The sequence below is a fragment of the Coregonus clupeaformis genome, chromosome 11 (assembly GCF_020615455.1).
Source record: "Coregonus clupeaformis isolate EN_2021a chromosome 11, ASM2061545v1, whole genome shotgun sequence".
Lineage (NCBI taxonomy): Eukaryota > Metazoa > Chordata > Actinopteri > Salmoniformes > Salmonidae > Coregonus > Coregonus clupeaformis.
This window is the reverse complement of record NC_059202.1, coordinates 29,527,065-29,548,005: the sequence shown is the minus strand read 5'-3', so window position 1 is coordinate 29,548,005 and position 20,941 is coordinate 29,527,065. Positions and strand designations below refer to the sequence as shown.

The window sequence follows — 20,941 nt, the reverse complement described above, 5'->3', positions numbered from 1 at the left end:
TTGTACAAGACAAGTGTTAATATGGGTTGTATGTCTTCCAACAAGGATTGGCATTTAGCCATGACTCACCTAGCATGCCTTTCTCTCCATTGGATAAGCACATGTCCTTCTCAGCGCTGGGCAGCACGAACCCCACCACAAAGCACTCCACCCCGTCAGCCATGAGGGCCAGGCCCAGCACTATAAACAGGGTCCACTGGAACCGTCCATGTCCACAGTCCTCCATGATGTCCTCATACTGCTCAGCCAGCTCATCCAGCTCTGTGGCCCCTGCCTGAGCCTGCCTGGCCTTGGCCCTCGCTGCCCTCTGGGCCGCCTTCACCTCGTCAGGGTGGGGGATCCCCTGGTACTCCCCCTCGTACATCTGGTCCTCATCATCATGGCCCTCCGTGGCATCGCTGGCTGCATCCTCCTCCTGAGGGTAGGACTCGCCCTGGTAACCGTAGCCCTCCTGGCCTCCTCCCTCTCCATAGGTGCCATAGGGGTCACCTCCTCCTTGGTGGTACACATTGTTCTGGTAAGGGTCAGCCATGCTATCGCTCAGACGTTACAGCCTAGTCAGCACTGTTGCAGTAAGATCCTTCAAGTGATTCTGACTAGATTGGCATAATTCTGGGCACCTTGGTCTGGTGCTATGTGTTCTGGTATTCCAGGTGCTATGCTGTAGCTGTTTCTTGTTCCTGTTCTGGTAATCTGAGGAGGTTGTTGTTCAAGTAATCTTTTGAACAATACCTGGACTGGAACAATAATGATTGTTTTTGAATAACTACCTTTGCTTGTTCAGTTCTTCACAAGGCCTCATGCTGAACCTGAAAGAGGAAGTTTATTCAGTTATGCCATCCATATTTCTTATGATTGATAACAAAATCAATACTCTGTTGATTTACTCAGAACACATGGGAATGTTTCATACATTTGTAATAGATTTGACTGGGAGCTGACACTAGAACTCAGACATACTGTATACTATTGGGATCTACTGCATGTAGCCTATCTACTGTATCTATCTATTGGGTCTGTGCGACAGCCCTGATATCTGCCTGCTCTTCTCTCTTAGAACAGAAGAAAATAAAAGAGTTATCCTGCACTTAAGTTTTCAATCTCATTTGTTACCACACAAAAGGCTTATAATGAGACCATTTTTGCAGTTCTAATGAACTCAATACTGAAACAACTCAAGTGTTTCAAATTGCATGAACATGTCTCAGGGGGTTCACTTGTTCACTGGCATGATAAAATAATTCCTTAACATTATCAATTTCAATATGTTCCTTAGAGAATTCCTATTGCTACTTAAACATGTATTTACTAACAATAAGCTGCTTTAGGTCATAGCCTAGATGTATGATTTAATAACCTCTCAGACCATTCAGTTAACACTAAAACACAGCAATGACAACAATAATAAGGCACCCCATACCTGATGAGCCTTATAATTGTGTAATTATATATACACTGCTCAAAAAAATTAAGGGAACACTTAAACAACACATCCTAGATCTGAATGAATGAAATAATCTTATTAAATACTTTTTTCTTTACATAGTTGAATGTGCTGACAACAAAATCACACAAAAATTATCAATGGAAATCAAATTTATCAACCCATGGAGGTCTGGATTTGGATCACCCTCAAAATTAAAGTGGAAAACCACACTACAGGCTGATCCAACTTTGATGTAATGTCCTTAAAACAAGTCAAAATGAGGCTCAGTAGTGTGTGTGGCCTCCACGTGCCTATATGACCTCCCTACAACGCCTGGGCATGCTCCTGATGAGGTGGCGGATGGTCTCCTGAGGGATCTCCTCCCAGACCTGGACTAAAGCATCCGCCAACTCCTGGACAGTCTGTGGTGCAACGTGGCGTTGGTGGATGGAGCGAGACATGATGTCCCAGATGTGCTCAATTGGATTCAGGTCTGGGGAACGGGCGGGCCAGTCCATAGCATCAATGCCTTCCTCTTGCAGGAACTGCTGACACACTCCAGCCACATGAGGTCTAGCATTGTCTTGCATTAGGAGGAACCCAGGGCCAACCGCACCAGCATATGGTCTCACAAGGGGACTGAGGATCTCATCTCGGTACCTAATGGCAGTCAGGCTACCTCTGGCGAGCACATGGAGGGCTGTGCGGCCCCCCAAAGAAATGCCACCCCACACCATGACTGACCCACCGCCAAACCGGTCATGCTGGAGGATGTTGCAGGCAGCAGAACGTTCTCCACGGCATCTCCAGACTCTGTCACGTCTGTCACATGTGCTCAGTGTGAACCTGCTTTCATCTGTGAAGAGCACAGGGCGCCAGTGGCGAATTTGCCAATCTTGGTGTTCTCTGGCAAATGCCAAACGTCCTGCACGGTGTTGGGCTGTAAGCACAACACCCACCTGTGGACGTCGGGCCCTCATACCACCCTCATGGAGTCTGTTTCTGACCGTTTGAGCAAACACATGCACATTTGTGGCCTGCTGGAGGTCATTTTGCAGGGCTCTGGCAGTGCTCCTCCTGCTCCTCCTTACACAAAGGCGGAGGTAGCAGTCCTGCTGCTGGGTTGTTGCCCTCCTACGGCCTCCTCCACGTCTCCTGATGTACTGGCCTGTCTCCTGGTAGCGCCTCCATGCTCTGGACACTACGCTGACAGACACAGCAAACCTTCTTGCCACAGCTCGCATTGATGTGCCATCCTGGATGAGCTGCACTACCTGAGCCACTTGTGTGGGTTGTAGACTCCGTCTCATGCTACCACTAGAGTGAAAGCACCACCAGCATTCAAAAGTGACCAAAACATCAGCCAGGAAGCATAGGAACTGAGAAGTGGTCTGTGGTCACCACCTGCAGAACCACTTCTTTATTGGGGGTGTCTTGCTAATTGCCTATAATTTCCACCTGTTGTCTATTCCATTTGCACAACAGCATGTGAAATGTATTGTCAATCAGTGTTGCTTCCTAAGTGGACAGTTTGATTTCACAGAAGTGTGATTGACTTGGAGTTACATTGTGTTGTTTAAGTGTTCCCTTTATTTTTTTGAGCAGTGTATATCACTTTCACAATTTCTCTGTACTACCCCTCAGTTTATTAATTAACTGGCTGGGCTGTGGGACAGTGGATGCACATTGATACAGCTAATGGAACTGTTAACAGGCATTACCTGGAGAATGCAAGGATTGTGGTGCTATTACTCCCTGTTATCAACCAATCAGCATCCAGGATCCAAACAACCTGTTTTATGATTGTAAATTATTCTAAAGTTTCACATGGTGTAGATTGGAATCTAGATTGTTGTTAATCCTCTAAACATATAGATCATATAGATTACATTTGAGTAATTCTGTATAAACTCTTTCCCGAGCATAATATGTGAATGGGATTTTGTTTCTTTCCTATTGTTCCATTTCAGATTAAGCAGTTTCATTTTGATAATGAGATCAGCGGAACAGTAACGAATCTCCCAGACTACTCCACCCCATAACAGTGATCTTTACATCTCTATAGCCAGAGAGCAGCGAGGGAGGGAAGCCTCACTGTCACAGTCACAAGCAGGCCTTTTCTTCAGCCCTCTCACACACCAAAGAGCCTGGTAATGCTGCAAATGAGATTCGTTTCGCCATGGGCGATGCTGGCTGGCTGTCACTAGTCTCTACTGGCTCTCTGGATAGGATGCCTCCACTCCACCGTCCCCTCCTCTCTATCACTTATTCCCACCATGTCACTACACTGAGATGACACTATGGCTGCTATCAAGGAAGTGTTGCAACATGGGTTTCATAGTCTAATCATTAATCCATTAGGAATGAGGCAACACTGACCTACAGGAGAATTATCTCCACTTTTAGAATCTTTTAGAACTTTTGTGAATCTACCCCACTAAATATTCTATATCAGCCAACCTTTGAGTATTTAATAGCCTATTCTGTAGTGGTAGTCAATAAGAATAGGATTCATTTGTTTCTCCATTTTAATCATGGCGTAATGAGGGACACTGGAAGGTACATGGGCATCTTCATGGATTAATTAAATGAATAAGGAGACCCAGGAGGCCAAGCCAGGGACTGCGTGTGTGTATGCGTGTGTGTGTAACTCTCCAGTGCTGATGATTCCCTGGCTCTACACTACATGACCAAATGTATGTGGACACCTGATCGTCGAACATCTCATTCCAAAATCATGGGCATTAATACGAAGTTGGTCCCCCCTTTGCTGCTATAACAGCCTCCACTCTTCTGGGAAAGCTTTCCACTAGATGTTGGAACATTGCTGCGGGGACTTGCTTCCATTCAACCACAAGAGCATTGGTGAGGTCGGGCACTGATGTTGGGCGATTAGGCCTGGCTAGCAGTTGGCGTTCCAATTCATCCCAAAGGTGTTCGATGAGGTTGAGGTCAGGGCTCTGTGCAGGCCAGTCAATTTCTTCCACACCGATCTCGACAAACCATTTCTGTATGGATCTCACTTTGTGCACGGGGACATTGTCATGCTGAAACAGAAAAGGGCCTTCCCCAAAGTGTTGCCACAAAGTTGGAAGCACATAATTGTCTAGAATGCCATTGTATGCTGTAGCGTTAAGATTTCCCTTCACTGGAACTAAAGGGCCTAGCCCGTGCCTTGAAAACCAGCCCCAGACCATTATTCCTCCGCCACCAATCTTTACCATTGGCACTATGCATTTGGGCAGGTAGCGTTCTCCTGGCATCTGCCAAACCCAGATTAATCTGTCAGACTGCCAGATGGTGAAGCGTGATTAATCACTCCAGAGAACGCGTTTCCACTGAGTCCAATGGTGCCAAGCTTTATACCACTCCAGCCGACGCTTGGCCTTGCGCATGGTGATCTTAGGCTTGTGTGCGGCTGCTCGGCCATGGAAACCCATCTCATGAAGCTCCCAACTAACAGTTATTGTGCTGACGTTGCTTCCAGAGGCAGTTTGGAACTCGGTAGTGAGTGTTGCAACCAAGGACAGATGATTTTTACTCGCTACAGCACTCGCCGGTCCCGCTTCGCGGGTGAGCCGCTGTTGCTCCTATACATTTCCACTTCACAATAACAGCACTTACAGCTGACCGGGGCTGCTCTAGCAGGGTAGAAATTTGACGAAATGACTTGTTGGAAAGGTGGCATCCTATGACGGTGCCACGTTGAAAGTCACTGAGCTCTTCAGTAAGGCCATACTTTTGTATATAGTGTATGTCTTCCTCTCTGACATCTCATCAACCCTTCCCATCCTCATTCACACCCACCCAGCCTGCCTGCCTGCCTTCAGCCATGCCTCCTCCCCAGACTCCTCCCCAGACTCCTCCCCAGAATACAGCAGCCTTCTCTCTTCTCTCCATGCAAGCACTCTAGTTCACACAGCCCTCATGCACCAAGGCCCTTCTCTCTACAAAGAGGAAATGAATGGCAAATTGGATGAGAACAGGGAGCAAAGAGGAGCAAAGCAATACCTGTGACAGATTGGAGGGTTGTCTTGTGCGACACAATCATACTGCATGAATAGAATAGTGGTTCAGGAAAAGAAGACTGTGCTTATGCCACGAGGTATAGTATCATTAGTAATGCATGGGACGAGAGCTCTCGAAGGCATTGTTCCCACTAGTTTGAAAAGGGTTGTTTGAGTAAAATCAATTTGTAATCTATTTCGCAGCAGCTGTTCCCCCTGCCTAATTCCATAGCTGTCTGAATTATATTGTTTGTCCATCTGTGTTGAGTTTAAAGCTAAAATCCTTAGTTGCTTCATCCATTCATTGGACTCATGAATTAATTATATATACCCATTGATTCTTGAAGAATATAACTTATAAATGCCTCATGAGCTTAGTTTAACTGTTGTACCACATCAGAACCCAAAATAAGACTGTTTTACTCCAATGTTTGTAAACAATGTAAATGTAAACAAACACTGTATAGCCTCAAAACATAGTTAACACTATCATTTTGATCTCATGGATGGTCAGCCCTTGCATCCATACCTCTGTCTATGAATTAGAGAGTGGTTAAATTTTTCCAGGCCCATCCCTCAGCTTTTTACCAAAACTGACTCGGGGTAACCACTTTATTGTTTCAATTATGGATTCTAGCTTTAAAGAATGCAACAAAAATCAGCTAGTGTTGTTGAGATGGAGTCACAGTGGGACAGTGCATACACTATATATACAAAAGTATGTGAACACCCCTTCAAATTAGTGGATTCGGCTATTTCAGTCACAACCGTTGCTGACAGGTGTATAAAATCAAGCACACAGCCATGCAATCTCCATAGACAAACATTGGCAGTAGAATGGACCATATTGAAGAGCTCAGTGACTTTCAACGTGGCACCGTCATAGGATGCCACCTTTCCAACAAGTCAGTTCGTCAAATTTCTACCTTGATAGAGCTGCCCCAGTCAACTGTAAGTGCTGTTATTGTGAAGTGAAAACATCTAGGAGCGACAACGGCTCAGCAGCAAAGTGGTACGCCACACAAGCTCACAGAATGGGACCGTCGAGTGCTGAAGCACGTAACGCATAAAAATCGTCTGTCCTCGGTTGCAACACTTACCAAACTGCCTCTGGAAGCAATGTCAGCACAATAACTGTTCGTCGGGAGCTTCATGAGATGGGTTTCCATGGCCAAGCAGCCGCACACAAGCCTAAGATCACTATGTGCAATGCCAAGCGTCGTCTGGAACAGTGGAAACGCGTTCTCTGGAGTGATTAATCACGCTTCAATGTCTGGCAGTGCGACAGATGAATCTGGGTTTGGTGGATTCCAGGAGAACACTACCTGCCCGAATCCAACTGTAAAGTTTGGTGGAGGAGGAATAATGGTCTGGGGATGTTTTTCATGGTTCGGGCTAGACCCCTTAGTTCCAGTGAAGGGAAATCTTAACGCTACAGCATACAATTACATTATAGACGATTCTGTGCTTCCAACTTTGTGGCAACAGTTTGGGGAAGGCCCTTTCCTGTTTCAGCATGACAATGCCCCCGTGCACAAAGCAAGATCCAATACAGAAATGGTTTGTCGAGATCGGTGTGGAAGAACTTGACTGGCCTGCACAGAGCCCAGACCTCAACCCCATCGAACACCTTTGGGATGAATTGGAACACCGACTGCGAGCCAGGCCTAATCACCCAACATCAGTGCCTGACTTCACTAATGCTCTTGTGCCTGAATGGAAGTCCCAGCAGCAATGTTCCAACATCTAGTGGAAAGCCTTCCCAGAAGAGTGGAGGCTGTTATAGCAGCAAAGACAGAACCAACTCCATATTAATGCCCATAATTTTGTAATGTTCGACGAGCAGGTGTCCACATACTTTTGGTCATGTCGTGTATTTTGTTTTATATTGCAGAGGCAAGACCATGAAGAGCATGGGATATTGGCCTTGAAGTTCTGCAGCATTGCTGGTTTTCCTTCTGCCCCTCTAGGCTCTTAATAAGGGACTGATTCAGACCCCAGGTGAGTGGACTCTCTAACCCAGGGCTGCCCAACCCTCTTCCTGGAGATCTACTGTCCTTTAGGTATTTCAGTCCAACCCTAATTTAGCATATCTGATTCAGCTAGTTAAGGTCTTGTTGAGCAGCTAATAAGTAGAATCAGGTGTGTTAAATTAGGGTTGGACTGAAAACCCACAGGACGGTAGATCTCCAGGAAGAGGGTTGGGCAGCCCTGCTCTAACCAATCGATGATACTGTAGAGTACAGAACTGGATATCTATCAATTATCTATATTGTAGAAAAGAAAACCAGCAGCAGCTTGAGATCTGGATTTGAATAACACTGAATTAGGATATCTATTTCCCTTCTTCTATTTCTCTTCATAAAGTGTTAAAATGCATACTGAAAGCCTTGGCCCTGCCTCTATACTGCTGAACATGCTCCAGTGCTACTTCCTTGTTCATTGACTAAGACAAGTGAAGGTCACGATGCCCATATGGACTTGGCTCAGGGAAGGAATCACTTTCAGCATGGTTGCCAACTCCACCTGATACCCTGTACTCAAAGATCCCAGAGAGATGAGCGGCTCCTTTCTGAGACAGAACAGTGTGGGACAGAGAGAGGGAAGGAGATCAGTGAGCAGTAGCTACTAACCCATGCTCTGTTCTACAATTACTGGTAGCAGAGTACAATACAATGAGGTGTAAATGGTTGAATTCACTGTAGGCTAAAGACTGTGTTTTGCAGGACAGTACAGTAAAACATTTGATCAAACACAAATGCAAGGAGTGTTCAACCTACAAAAGGCTTCTAACGAATTTGACCATGCTTTTCAGCCTGCGAGAACCGTGTTGGGCAGGGTTACTCAACTCTTACCCTATGAGGTCCGGAGCCTGCTGGTTTTCTATTCTACCTGATTATTAATTGCACACACCTGGTGTCCCAGGTCTAAATCAGTCCCTGATTAGAGGGGAACAATTAAAAATTGAATGGCTCTGGCTTCAATGTCCAGGGTTGAGTTTGAGGGGTGTAAGGGTCCAGCACTGTAGGTCAGTGTTTCCCACCTCCAGTCCTCCATTACCCTCAACAGCACACATTTCTGCTGTAGCCGCGGACAAAACACCTGATTCAACTCATTGAGGACTTGATGATTAGTTGACAAGTTGAATCAGGTGTGCTTGTCCGGGGCCCTTTTCTTGTTTTTGTTTGAATGTATTTTTTTATATCATGCAGGGAACACTATGTAAAGAAAGCTCTCTGAAATACCAGGAGAGGACACAGCCTTCTGGAGGGAACCAGCAGCAGGGAATCAAAGATTTGGACAACTCCTTGAATAAGCAATAGACTGTCAATAACAGTAGTGTCATAGTGTGACACAGGAAGCTTGACACAGGAGGCTGTCTATGTGAATCGAATCGTCCTTGAGCGAGGTAGAACACTTTGCAGGTAGCCTAGAGATGTGCTATTCAAACAGTGATTCCTTTTCACCAATGTTAGAACAATATTTGACTTTATGTGGGAAGCATCAACATTAGAAATATCTACAAAATGCAGAATAGTAGGTGATTATCAAAGCACAGAGTGGCATATTATACTGTGTTACTAGCGCCAATCCAATAGAATATGTGCTTTCAACTGCCCAGTAAATGACCCCTGAATGGAGATTGCTTTGAAGCATATAGACACTATAACAAAATCTACTACGCTATTATAGAGCTGAGGTTACTAGAGGGGTGTGTATAAGAACATTTGTGTTTATAGTTCACTAAATATTTCAGTTTTATATGATAGTTTGCAGTTTTTCCTGCCAGATCACCAGCAGGTATCAGGATAGAGAGGCTTTATCAACAGTTTGAAGTGACAGCCTAACATTGTGCTGAAATTAATCATACTCAACGTGTGTCTTCTCTCCTTGTTGTCATGGAGTGGATGACTTAGAATCTATAGCCTTTTGAATGTGTTGGTAGGGAAATCATATTTTGTGGTGCGATAAAGTGCTCTTTCATAGTCTTCCTCAGACCACAGCAATAAATTGCAAATAAAGGTTATGTGATGATCAGCAGTGAGCCCATCCAGTGCTGTGGTATTTAGTTTAAAGGCTATATATCAAACTGATCTCTCTACCATTTGCTTTGAAATCATCCAAAGCGCATTATTTTGAGTGAGCATGACATGAGAAGCAACAGTTCCTTTACACAGACATCATGCACACTAAGCCTCCTTCCTGAAATTGAGTGAAAATGCCATTCTGTAGTGAAGGATATCATGATGGGCATCTGAAGTGAGCTTGGTAAATAAAGGGCCATTACAGATAGCCTTGATGATGATTACTGTGTATTGTGGTATTGGCTGCCTGTTTCTGCTTCAGTAATGACAACAGCTCAGAAAAGGTCCTTGTGTATTTTGTAGACAAAGGAAAGGGCGTTAACGAGATCCCTTAAATCACATGGGAATATCCAGCTACAGTGCCTTGCAAAAGTATTCATCTCCCTTGGCGTTTTTCCTAATTTGTTGCATTACAACCTGTAATTTAAATGGATTTTTATTTGGATTTCATGTAATGGACATACACAAAATAGTCCAAATTGGTGAAGTGAAATGAAAAAAAAACTTGTTTCAAAAAATTCAAACAAAAAAATTACAGAAAAGTGGTGCATGGACATGTCACGATCGCTGACAGATGAAGCGGACCAAGGCGCAGCGTGATAAGCGTACATACTTTATTTGTGTACACACACGAACCAAAACAATAAACCAAACGATACGTGAAGTCCTAGGTTATACACAAAACCCTACGGAACAAGATCCCACACTAAACTAGTGAAAACAGGCTGCCTAAGTATGGTCCCCAATCAGAGACAACGAGCTACAGCTGCCTCTGATTGGGAACCACCCTGGCCAACATAGATCTAAACGATCTAGAATGAAAACATAGAAAATATAACAGAAACTCCACACCCTGGCTCAACATTGAAGAGTCCCCCGAGCCAGGGCGTGACAGCACATGTATTCGCCCCCTTTGCTATGAAGCCCCTAAATAAGATCTGGTGCAACCAATTACCTTCAGAAGTCACATAATTACTTAAATAAAGTCCACCTGTGTGCAATCTAAGTGTCACATGATCTGTCACATGATCTCAGTATATATACACCTGTTCTGAAAGTCCCCAGAGTCTGCAACACCACTAAGCAAGGGGCACCACCAAGCAAGCGGCACCATGAAGACCAAGGAGCTCTCCAAACAGGTCAGGGACAAAGTTGTGGAGAAGTACAGATCAGGGTTGGGTTATAAAAAAATATCAGAAACTTTGAACATCCCACGGAGCACCATTAAATCCATTATTAAAAAATGGAAAGAATATGGCACCACAACAAACCTGCCAAGAGAGGGCTGCCCAATAAAACTCATGGACCAGGCAAGGAGGGCATTAATCAGAGAGGCAACAAAGACACCAAAGATAACCCTGAAGGAGCTGCAAAGCTCCACAGCGGAAATTGGAGTATCTGTCCATAGGACCACTTTAAGCCATACACTCCAGAGCTGGGCTTTACAGAAGAGTGGCCAGAAAAAAAGCCATTGCTTAAAGAACAAAATAAGCAAACACGTTTGGTGTTCGCCAAAAGGCATGTGGGAGACTCCCCAAACATATGAAAGAAGGTACTCTGGTCAGATGAGACTAAAGTTTAGCTTTTAGGCCATCAAAGAGAACGCTATGTCTGGCGCAAACTCAACAACTCTCATTGCCCCGAGAACACCAACCCACAGTGAAGCATGGTGGTGGCAGCATCATGCTTTGAGGATGTTTTTCATCGGCAGGGACTGGGAAACTGGTCAGAATTGAAGGAATGATGGATGGCGCTAAATACAGGGAAATTCTTTAGGGAAACCTGTTTCAGTCTTCCAGTGATTTGAGACTGGAACAGAGGTTCACCTTCCAGCAGGACAATGACCCTAAGCATACTGCTAAAGCAACACTCGAGTGGTTTAAGGGGAAACATTTACATGTCTTGGAATGGCCTAGTCAAAGCCCAGACCTCAATCCAATTGAGAATCTGTGGTATGACTTAAAGATAGCTGTACACCAGCGGAACCCATCCAACTTGAAGGAGCTGGAGCAGTTTTGTCTTGAAGAATGGGCAAAAATCCCAGTGGCTAGATGTGCCAAGCTTATAGAGACATACCCCAAGAGACTTGCAGCTGTAATAGTTATGCATGCTCAAGTTTTCTGTTTTTTTGTCTTATTTCTTGTTTGTTTCACAATAAAAAATATTTTGCATCTTCAAAGTGGTAGGCATGTTGTGTAAATCAAATCATACAAACACCCAAAAAATCCATTTTAATTCCAGCTTGTAATAGAAAAAATGCCAAGGAGGGTGAATATTTTCGCAAGCCACTGTACATGTATTTTAATTTCAGCTACATTTTTTTTTAGTTTTATGCTCATCCATATGAATTCAAAATTTCCAGAGGCAGAATGCGTATTTCTACTCCAGACAGTAGTGTGTAGTTAGTTTATTAGAACCGACCTGGAGCTGTTTACCACTACAGTCCAGTGATGCTTTCCTTGCACCACCATTTTACTGTCTGTTAGCTGTGAGCTGAGTGTGTTCCAGCCACCCTCCCAGTGTAGTCTCACCAGAGAGCACAGTCTCTGTTTCCTGACACGGAGCACCACCACGACTACACCAGGTAGAGATATCCTGAGGGAGGCATTCTGGTACAGGATGGGCACGAGTCCCGACTTCCACTCCAGATGCCAGAGAAACAACACAGATACCAATAGACTCTGCGGCAAGAGCTACATTTTGTTTGGGCTCTATAACATTACAACACTATAATGTTATTAGCTATAATAGCTGACTCACCAGGTTATGCCCTGCCCACTGGGCACATACATCAATTCAAAGTCTATTCCATGTTAGTTCAATGTAATTTCCTTGAAATTACGTGGAAACAATGTTGATTCAACCAGGGTGTGCCCAGTGGGTGGGCAGTGGTTCTGATATGCTGGTGTCTTCATAATAAACCATTTTTTCTGCCCTCTCATTATTAAATCACGTTTTGAGATGATGTGATTATTTAAGCCTGCATCAAATGCATTTGCATCCATTAAGTTTGACCTTTCTCTGCATGTCTAAGGGGCGGACTCCTCCAAACATATGACAAATGTATCTCAATCAAATGTATTTATAAGTCCTTTTTACATCAGCAGTTGTCACAAAGTGCTTATAGAGAAACCAAGCCTAAAACCCCAGAGAGCAAGCAATGCAGATGTAGAAGCATGGTGGCTAGGAAAAACTCCCTATCTAGGCTATGGACGGTCACTCCCTTGGTACCTACTGCCTACGTAGGCTACATCTGAGGGAAACTGCAGGTGGTTTGCAGGAGTGAATCTGTGTCAACCTGGTACATACAAATGGTCTCTGTTTCCATAGTCAGGTTTCTACTGGTTTCTCCTGACTTTATATAAGGAGCAGCATATCTATCAAGTGTCTGAGTAGGAGTGCTGATCTAGGCTCAGTTTTTTCTTTTAGATGACACCATGAATAAGATTACATGGACAGGGGTGACCTGATCCTTGATCAGTGCCTTGTGCCTTATTTTACTTTTATGTTCCTGGTGCTGTGTTCTTTAAGGGATAGTTCACCCAAATTACAAAGTGACACAATGGTCTCTCTAACCTGTAAGCAGTCTATGTACAAGGTATGACATCAATCCATGCTTTGGTTTAGTTTCCCTGGCAGTGGCTGGCACTGTTTCCAAATGCTAAAGTTTTAGCATTTGTGGCACAAATCCCACTCAAGTCATGGGACCGATATTAGCATTTTTGGCGCATCATGTTCAAATCATCTCTAAGTGTGATGATGAGGAGGTTTTTTCTTAGGCAGTAGTACGTCATTACTGCCTCAGGGATCAAAGGACCAGGGACTGGCATAATGCAGATAATCAGGTAGAAAGGCACATGAGAATGTGTGGAGCTACAGCCACAGCACAGCAGAAAGCACTTCGATGCTGCATTAGGTCTGCACACATGATTGCTGCAACCTTAATAATACAGTAGTAACCTTCTCTAACAACCTCTTTGTCTGCCCCTTGACTAATCAGGCCACGTCAATGTTTGAGGTAAAGGTTAGTCAGCCAACATGAACCCTGGGAAGCCAAATGTCATACATGACATATTGATGACATCTGAACAGGTAAAGATAGAATTCTCAGTTTGTATGTATAACGAGTTTCAAAAGGTCATAACTCATAAATGCAGTTGATCACTAATTGAGAGGCATGCAACGCAGACCCAAAATCCCCATATTTAATCAAAGCAAGAATACTTGAGAGGGTGTGTGTCATGGTGATTATTGGCATGGCTAGATGGAATATACAGTGGGGAGAACAAGTATTTGATACACTGCTGATTTTGCAGGTTTTCCTACTTACAAAGCATGTAGAGGTCTGTAATTTTTATCATAGGTACACTTCAACTGTGAGAGACGAAATCTAAAACAAAAATCCAGAAAATCACATTGTATGATTTTTAAGTAATTAATTTGCATTTTATTGCATGACATAAGTATTTGATACATCAGAAAAGCATAACTTAATATTTGGTACAGAAACCTTTGTTTGCAATTACAGAGATCATACATTTCCTGTAGGTCTTGACCAGGTTTGCACACACTGCAGCAGGGATTTTGGCCCACTCCTCCATACAAACCTTCTCCAGATCGTTCAGGTTTCGGGGCTGTCGCTGGGCAATATGGACTTTCAGCTCCCTCCAAAGATTTTCTATTGGGTTCAGGTCTGGAGACTGGCTAGGCCACTCCAGGACCTTGAGATGCTTCTTACGGAGCCACTCCTTAGTTGCCCTGGCTGTGTGTTTCGGGTCGTTGTCATGCTGGAAGACCCAGCCACGACCCATCTTAAATGCTCTTACTGAGGGAAGGAAGTTGTTGGCCAAGATCTCGCGATACATGGCCCCATCCATCCTCCCCTCAATACGGTGCAGTCGTCCTGTCCCCTTTGCAGAAAAGCATCCCCAAAGAATGATGTTTCCACCTCCATGCTTCACGGTTGGGATAGTGTTCTTGGGGTTGTACTCATCCTTCTTCTTCCTCCAAATACGGCAAGTGGAGTTTAGACGAAAAAGCTCTATTTTTGTCTCATCAGAACACATGACCTTCTCCCATTCCTCCTCCGGATCATCCAGATGGTCATTGGCAAACTTCAGACGGGCCTGGACATGCGCTGGCTTGAGCAGGGGGACCTTGCTTGCGCTGCAGGATTTTAATCCATGACGGCGTAGTGTGTTACTAATGGGTTTCTTTGAGACTGTGGTCCCAGCTCTCTTCAGGTCATTGACCAGATCCTGCCGTGTAGTTCTGGGCTGATCCCTCACCTTCCTCATGATCATTGATGCCCCACGAGCTGAGATCTTGCATGGAGCCCCAGACCGAGGGTGATTGACCGTCATCTTGAACTTTTTCAAATTTCTAATAATTGCGCCAACAGTTGTTTCCTTCTCACCAAGCTGCTTGCCTATTGTCCTGTAGCGCATCCCAACCTTGTGCAGGTCTACAATTTTATCCCTGATGTCCTTACACAGCTCTCTGATCTTGGCCATTGTGGAGAGGTTGGAGTCTGTTTGATTGAGTGTGTGGACAGGTGTCTTTTATACAGGTAACAAGTTCAAACAGGTGCAGTTAATACAGGTAATGAGTGGAGAACAGGAGGGCTTCTTAAAGAAAAACTAACAGGTCTGTGAGAGTCAGAATTCTTACTGGTTGGTAGGTGATCAAATACTTATGTCATGCAATAAAATGCAAATTAATTACTTAAAAATCATACAATGTGATTTTCTGGATTTTTGTTTTAGATTCTGTCTCTCACAGTTGAAGTGTACCTATGCTAAAAATTACAGACCTCTACATGCTTTGTAAGTAGGAAAAGCTGCAAAATCAGCAGTGTATCAAATACTTGTTCTCCCCACTGTAGATGTTGACCAATGACACTGGTCGTTGGCTGGAACTAACACAGTGCATAATCTGTAATCCCCCCGCATTGAGATTAAACCTCAGCCAGCCCACTCATTCTCAGTGACTGGACTGATCACCCCCCCGTATTCAGACTGGACAACAGACAACAGCACCTCTCCATCTCTTTCTTTCTTTCTTTCTTTCTTTCTTTCTTTCTTTCTTTCTTTCTTTCTTTCTTTCTTTCTTTCTTTCTTTCTTTCTCTCTATCTCTAACCACAAGGAAGGGCCACACCCTTACGCTAATGCAGAGAGAGAGAGAGAGAGAGAGAGAGAGAGAGAGAGAGTGTGTGTGAAAGAGAGAGAGAGAGAAATCAGCCATTGAGATCGACTGTCGTCATGACAGATGCGAGCCCTTCAATTCAATCTTGCTGAAGACTGCAGAAATGTAATCATGTCCAGCGCTGCTCCGAAAGCTTTAGATTACTGTTTCAGCAGCAGAGAAACAGGGCCAAACATAAAAGATTCAGCACTCCATGCTTCCGTGTCCTATTATAGTATTTCAATGTGTCTTACTGTGGCAGGCAGGGCTCAACACTGAACTGATAACGTCAGGAGTGAAGGATGGCAGGAGGAGACCTGGCTTTTATCGCTGCGTATGAGAAGGAAATTAATGTCTGGCTGAATGAATGAAGAAACCCTCCCTCCCTTTCATTGGTGTGTCTTTCTACACACGAGTAGGCTGGTTTTATTAGAGCATGTTGACATCTCTGCTCCTTGACTGGATCTAATCTCGGCATTAGTTGTCTGGAGAGGAGGAGAACACAGTATAAATGTAGCCTGGGAAATGTGAAAGCTTACCCTGAAAAGTGACATAGGAGGGCATTCGTAACTCATGTCAAACCAGGTTGTCAATTTTCACCAGCTTTCATTGTCCCTCTCTGAAAACAAACAAAAGAAAGCCTGTCTCATATGAGCACCCCGCCCTCTCTCTCTCTCTCTCTCTCTCTCTCTCTCTCTCTCTCTCTCTCTCTCTCTCTCTCTCTCTCTCTCTCTCTCTCTCTCTCTCTCTCTCTCTCTCTCTCTCTCTCTCTCTCTCTCTCTCTCTTTCTCCCTCTCTCTCTTTCTCCCTCTCTCTCTCTCTCTAGTCAGGACAACACTTCTCACATGATCCTGAGTGTTTCAGGTTACTGCCCCGCCCTGCCTGTCCTGCCGTGGTTCTCTCTCTCTCTGCTGACGCCATGCCCAGCTGGGAGTTACATAACGCTAGCCCGTTCCTTTCAGTTTGGGTAGGTACCAGAACCATATAAATCTATCTATGGAGCCTGTGACTCCATATATATGGCTTTGACTCCATCTACCTGGCTTTGACTCCATCTATCTGGCTTTGACTCCATCTATGCCTTTATCTATCATGTATCACTGTATATCTCCAAGGCCATTAGAAGAATATAGAGGACACTATAGGACTATGAGGTTTGTTTGGTTGGAAAACTACAGTACTTAGAATGCTTCGGAAGTTGATTTGAAACGTCTCACTAAACTGTTACTAGGCAGGTTTCCATTGACCCAGGTTTATTAGACAAAAGCAATGTCGCAAAACAAATCATTGCAACATGTGTAATGGAAACAGCAAATATAGAATACATTTTCTAAAGATCGACAACATTTTTATCCGTTCGACAGGGGTGGATTTTTCTTCTGTAGAACTTTCTTTATTGCGACAAAACTGTGTTTTTCGAATAAATGATGATTGCCTAATAATTATGAAGGTAGCCTACGTGGGGCACGTGATGTCACCGCATAACTATAAAGCTCCACACCACAATTAGTTGTAAATGCCTACGTCTTGCAAAATCAATTTTCAATTTTCAACTATAAAAATGATGTTTCTTTGAAGGAAAAGGATTGTCCTGACTTTCAAGAATGCCTGAAATGCTTCGTCTTACTTTTCTGGTTGGCTGGCAAGTTTCACTATCCAATTATTTCAGATCAACAGGAGTGCAAGTTTCACCATGGCATCGACCGAGGCGATATGTTGGCACATGATGATTATTAGAATATGGCAAATATTAGTCAATTATTGCATTCAATCCATGTTGGCTTTCACGGGCTACCTGAGACATGAAACAGATAGGTGGGAGAGCACACAGGCTGTCGCCAATTTATTAATGCGCAATTTTCCCAAATGGGTAATGGAAACACTTCAGCCACTACATTTTTATTCGACACTGTAGGTTTTTTAGATATTTGTTTAGGTGTGACGTCATTATGTCCAGCTTATTTTCATCGACAAGATAGTTAAATGGAAACGCACCCTAGCAGGCAATCTATTTTCTATGAGAACTTTCTAAATGTCTACAAGAAAATCACTGGACAAGTTCATGGAAACATAGCTAATGATGCTGCCTTGTTCTCTTGCACACGTGTTTAGTTGAAGGAGTTCTCTTCACGTCAGTGTTTGTAACTGACTATTTTCCTGTCATCCCTTCTCATCCCCTCTTCCCACTAATTGGTGTTTTTACATTGATACTGGTTCCCACTGTGCTCTGGAAGTGAGATTTGATGTGAGGATTCCATTGAGTATATCTCCATTAGAGCTACATATCTCTGTGTTTCTATCTTAATTAGGTTTGTTTTAAACATCTGGTGTATCAGATTCAGATCAGATGCTTGAGTGAATCTTGTTATAAAGGGAAGAGTACTGTACCTGGTGTTCGGTGTTGTTACATCATTACAGTTTGCTGGAGCTTTTTGCACATAAAGGCAATGACTCATTGTTTAGTCCAAAACAGAATTGAAGCCAAAACCTAGTCATTTGACATCTGCTCAAGAAACTGAACAGTACATTGTAGTCTCAGCAAATGAAAATGCCCACACGTAGGCTAATTTCATGGTTCTGCTCTGGCAGTATTATTTTTTATCTTTACCACTATCACTACCTCTCCATTGCAATGTATTTCACCAACATATTACATACAAATAAAATAGACATGTTCTGATACATCCCAATTTCGGGTGTATAGTAAATATCAGAGATATAAACCAAGCTATCCCTGGGTGGGGTAATATAACATATATTTAAAGGCCTGTTGTGCCAGTCAGGGGCCAGGCTGAAGGATGGCAGTGTGCTGGTCTTGTGCTGTCATCTACCCAGCAAATAGAGAGGGAGAAATAAAAGTGAGAGGTCCATTAAACAGAGAGGGGGAGGCCGACGTCTATTACTCGGCCCTCCAGTGTGTACCGCTATGCTTCAAGGCACATAGAGCAGAGCACACATTAGTTTCAATAATTTGTTATCGATTCACTTTCTGGCCCCCAGTTATTTAACAACAGTACCAATGGGCAGAGAGATTGCAGATTGCTATGAGCCCCGTTCTACGGATTAAATTGAATTTACTGGATGACTCTCATAGCCTGTTGTTAACTGAACCCACTGTTCATTTCCGGCCAGTCTCATCAGTGTCATTCAACAAGTGTCCTAATGACATTGCTGTGTGACCAGTGCGTCAGCAGAGGAGATTGGATATTTGATTGCTAATGACATAGTACCTTCGATGGTACCTCCATTGCTGGCAGTGTGCCATGAGGTAGCCATACCATCTATTGTAGCTTTACTGATCACCAAAGACAGAGCTGAGATAATATCCTCTATGACTAGAACTCATCATGATGTTATTGACGAGCTCCCAATGACTGTCACTGTGTTGTCTCACTGCAGTGGCTGTGGGGAGAGACTAACACTGTGGAGTCTCACTGCAGTGGCTGTGGGGAGAGACTAACACTGTGGAGTCTCACTGCTACAGCTGTGGGAAGAGAATAATCACTGTGTGCACCAACAGGGTCTAATGTTCAGGCACACAGAGGACATGTCTCCTATGACCAATATACCTGGGCAGCTATCACTCACTTCAAAAGGAATGGTCACAATGACAAAGTCAGGGAATCAGCTGCTTGACATGTGTTAAATGAAACATAATGGCATGGGTCTGAACAACCTCTGTGACCTGAGGGGAGAGCAGAGGAGAGAGCAAAGGGTCCACTGGAAGAGGTTCAGTGATGATAGCCAAGACGTGGGTTTAAGATGAAGTGAAGGATATTCTGTGTCGTTAGCAGAAGTGCTGCTATGCTGCTGCAACTCATGGTTAAATATTAAAGAACCCACTGGCGTCTGACTGCACATTCTATTTACTGCCTCCTACAACCGTCCATCCCAGAGCCGGAGAGAGACACTTTCTCTGAGATGGGTCTCAGGAAGCACATTGTTATGCTATTTTCATTACTGGCATTGTTCTGGAAGACCATTTTGTTGTAATTATTGTATGTCCAGGGACGAATGTAGCGGTAAAACGTACTAAATTAGGAGCAACATTATGAATAGTTTCAGCAGATAAAATAAAAGAACAAAGCTTCAAAACACACCTTAAGGTATTCAAAGAGGCCATGGAGAGAAGGAGGGTCATGAAAAGGAAGACAGAACAAGAGGAAAGAGAGAGAACGGGGAAGAGAAAGAGAGAGAGATGCTTTAAAGTGAAGCATATTAAAGATTCATATTCAGGGACAGTCTGTATCACAGTATTTTCAGCCCCTAAAGCCCTCAGCTGTACAACTAAATAGCATCAATAGACTCTTAAGCAATTAGCATTAGAAGGAATACTTTCAACCATTTTTGAAGAGTTTTGATGATTCACTGGACAGAGCTTCTAATGTCTAGTATCATGAGTGCATCATTACTGAAGTTGTCCTTTTCATTGAAAATGAATATGTTCTTGTCTTTTTACGAATTGCGTAGATTGCAGGCAATGATTTTGTATGTGTACAAGCATATTCTATGGCTTTTTCTCATTTGGGCAAAAGTCCATCCACCGTTCTCTCTCCTCCGTCCTCTCTCCTCCGTGACCCGGAAACCGATAAGTGGTTGAGCGGTCGAGGAGTGTGTCAATTCATTAGCAGGCAAACAGAAGACAGTCCTCCCCTCCTCTATAGCCTCCTTTTGGATTAGAAGTACAAGTGTATCTTACCGCGGAAGAGTTTTGATATCTGCCAAACTCCCTTTGAATCAGCTGTTGTATTGTCGCAGGAGAAAAGCATGCACACATTTAAAAATGATGTGCTACTTATCATTTTATCTATAAAATGTCTTGCACCACTAACTTAATTTGTTTTTATCACTTTACAATTTGTTTTTATATCCACTCCTGTAAACGTAATTTGCCTGATGACGCGCGAGAGAAGGAGCTTCTCATTTCATACAAGCGTTTTAGAACAATCAGCATTTCTCCAAATACAGTGGGGAAAAAAAGTATTTAGTCAGCCACCAATTGTGCAAGTTCTCCCACTTAAAAAGATGAGAGATGCCTGTAATTTTCATCATAGGTACACGTCAACTATGACAGACAAATTGAGAAAAAAAATTCCAGAAAATCACATTGTAGGATTTTTAATGAATTTATTTGCAAATTATGGTGGAAAATAAGTATTTGGTCACCTACAAACAAGCAAGATTTCTGGCTCTCACAGACCTGTAACTTCTTCTTTAAGAGGCTCCTCTGTCCTCCCCT

The 20,941-nt window shown here is 43.6% G+C and overlaps 1 protein-coding gene across 4 annotated transcripts in view; it reads right to left on the bottom strand.

Moving 5' to 3' along the window:
* Positions 1-20,941, bottom strand: part of LOC121576748 (synaptic vesicle glycoprotein 2B) — a 40,863-nt gene that overhangs the window by 10,994 nt on the left and 8,928 nt on the right. For all 4 annotated transcript variants that reach the window (XM_041890163.1, XM_041890160.2, XM_041890161.1 and 1 more), the window contains one exon: positions 70-809. In XM_041890163.1, the coding sequence (XP_041746097.1) occupies positions 70-532 (463 nt within the window). In that variant the 5' untranslated portion in view covers positions 533-809. The remainder of the gene's footprint in view (positions 1-69; positions 810-20,941) is intronic.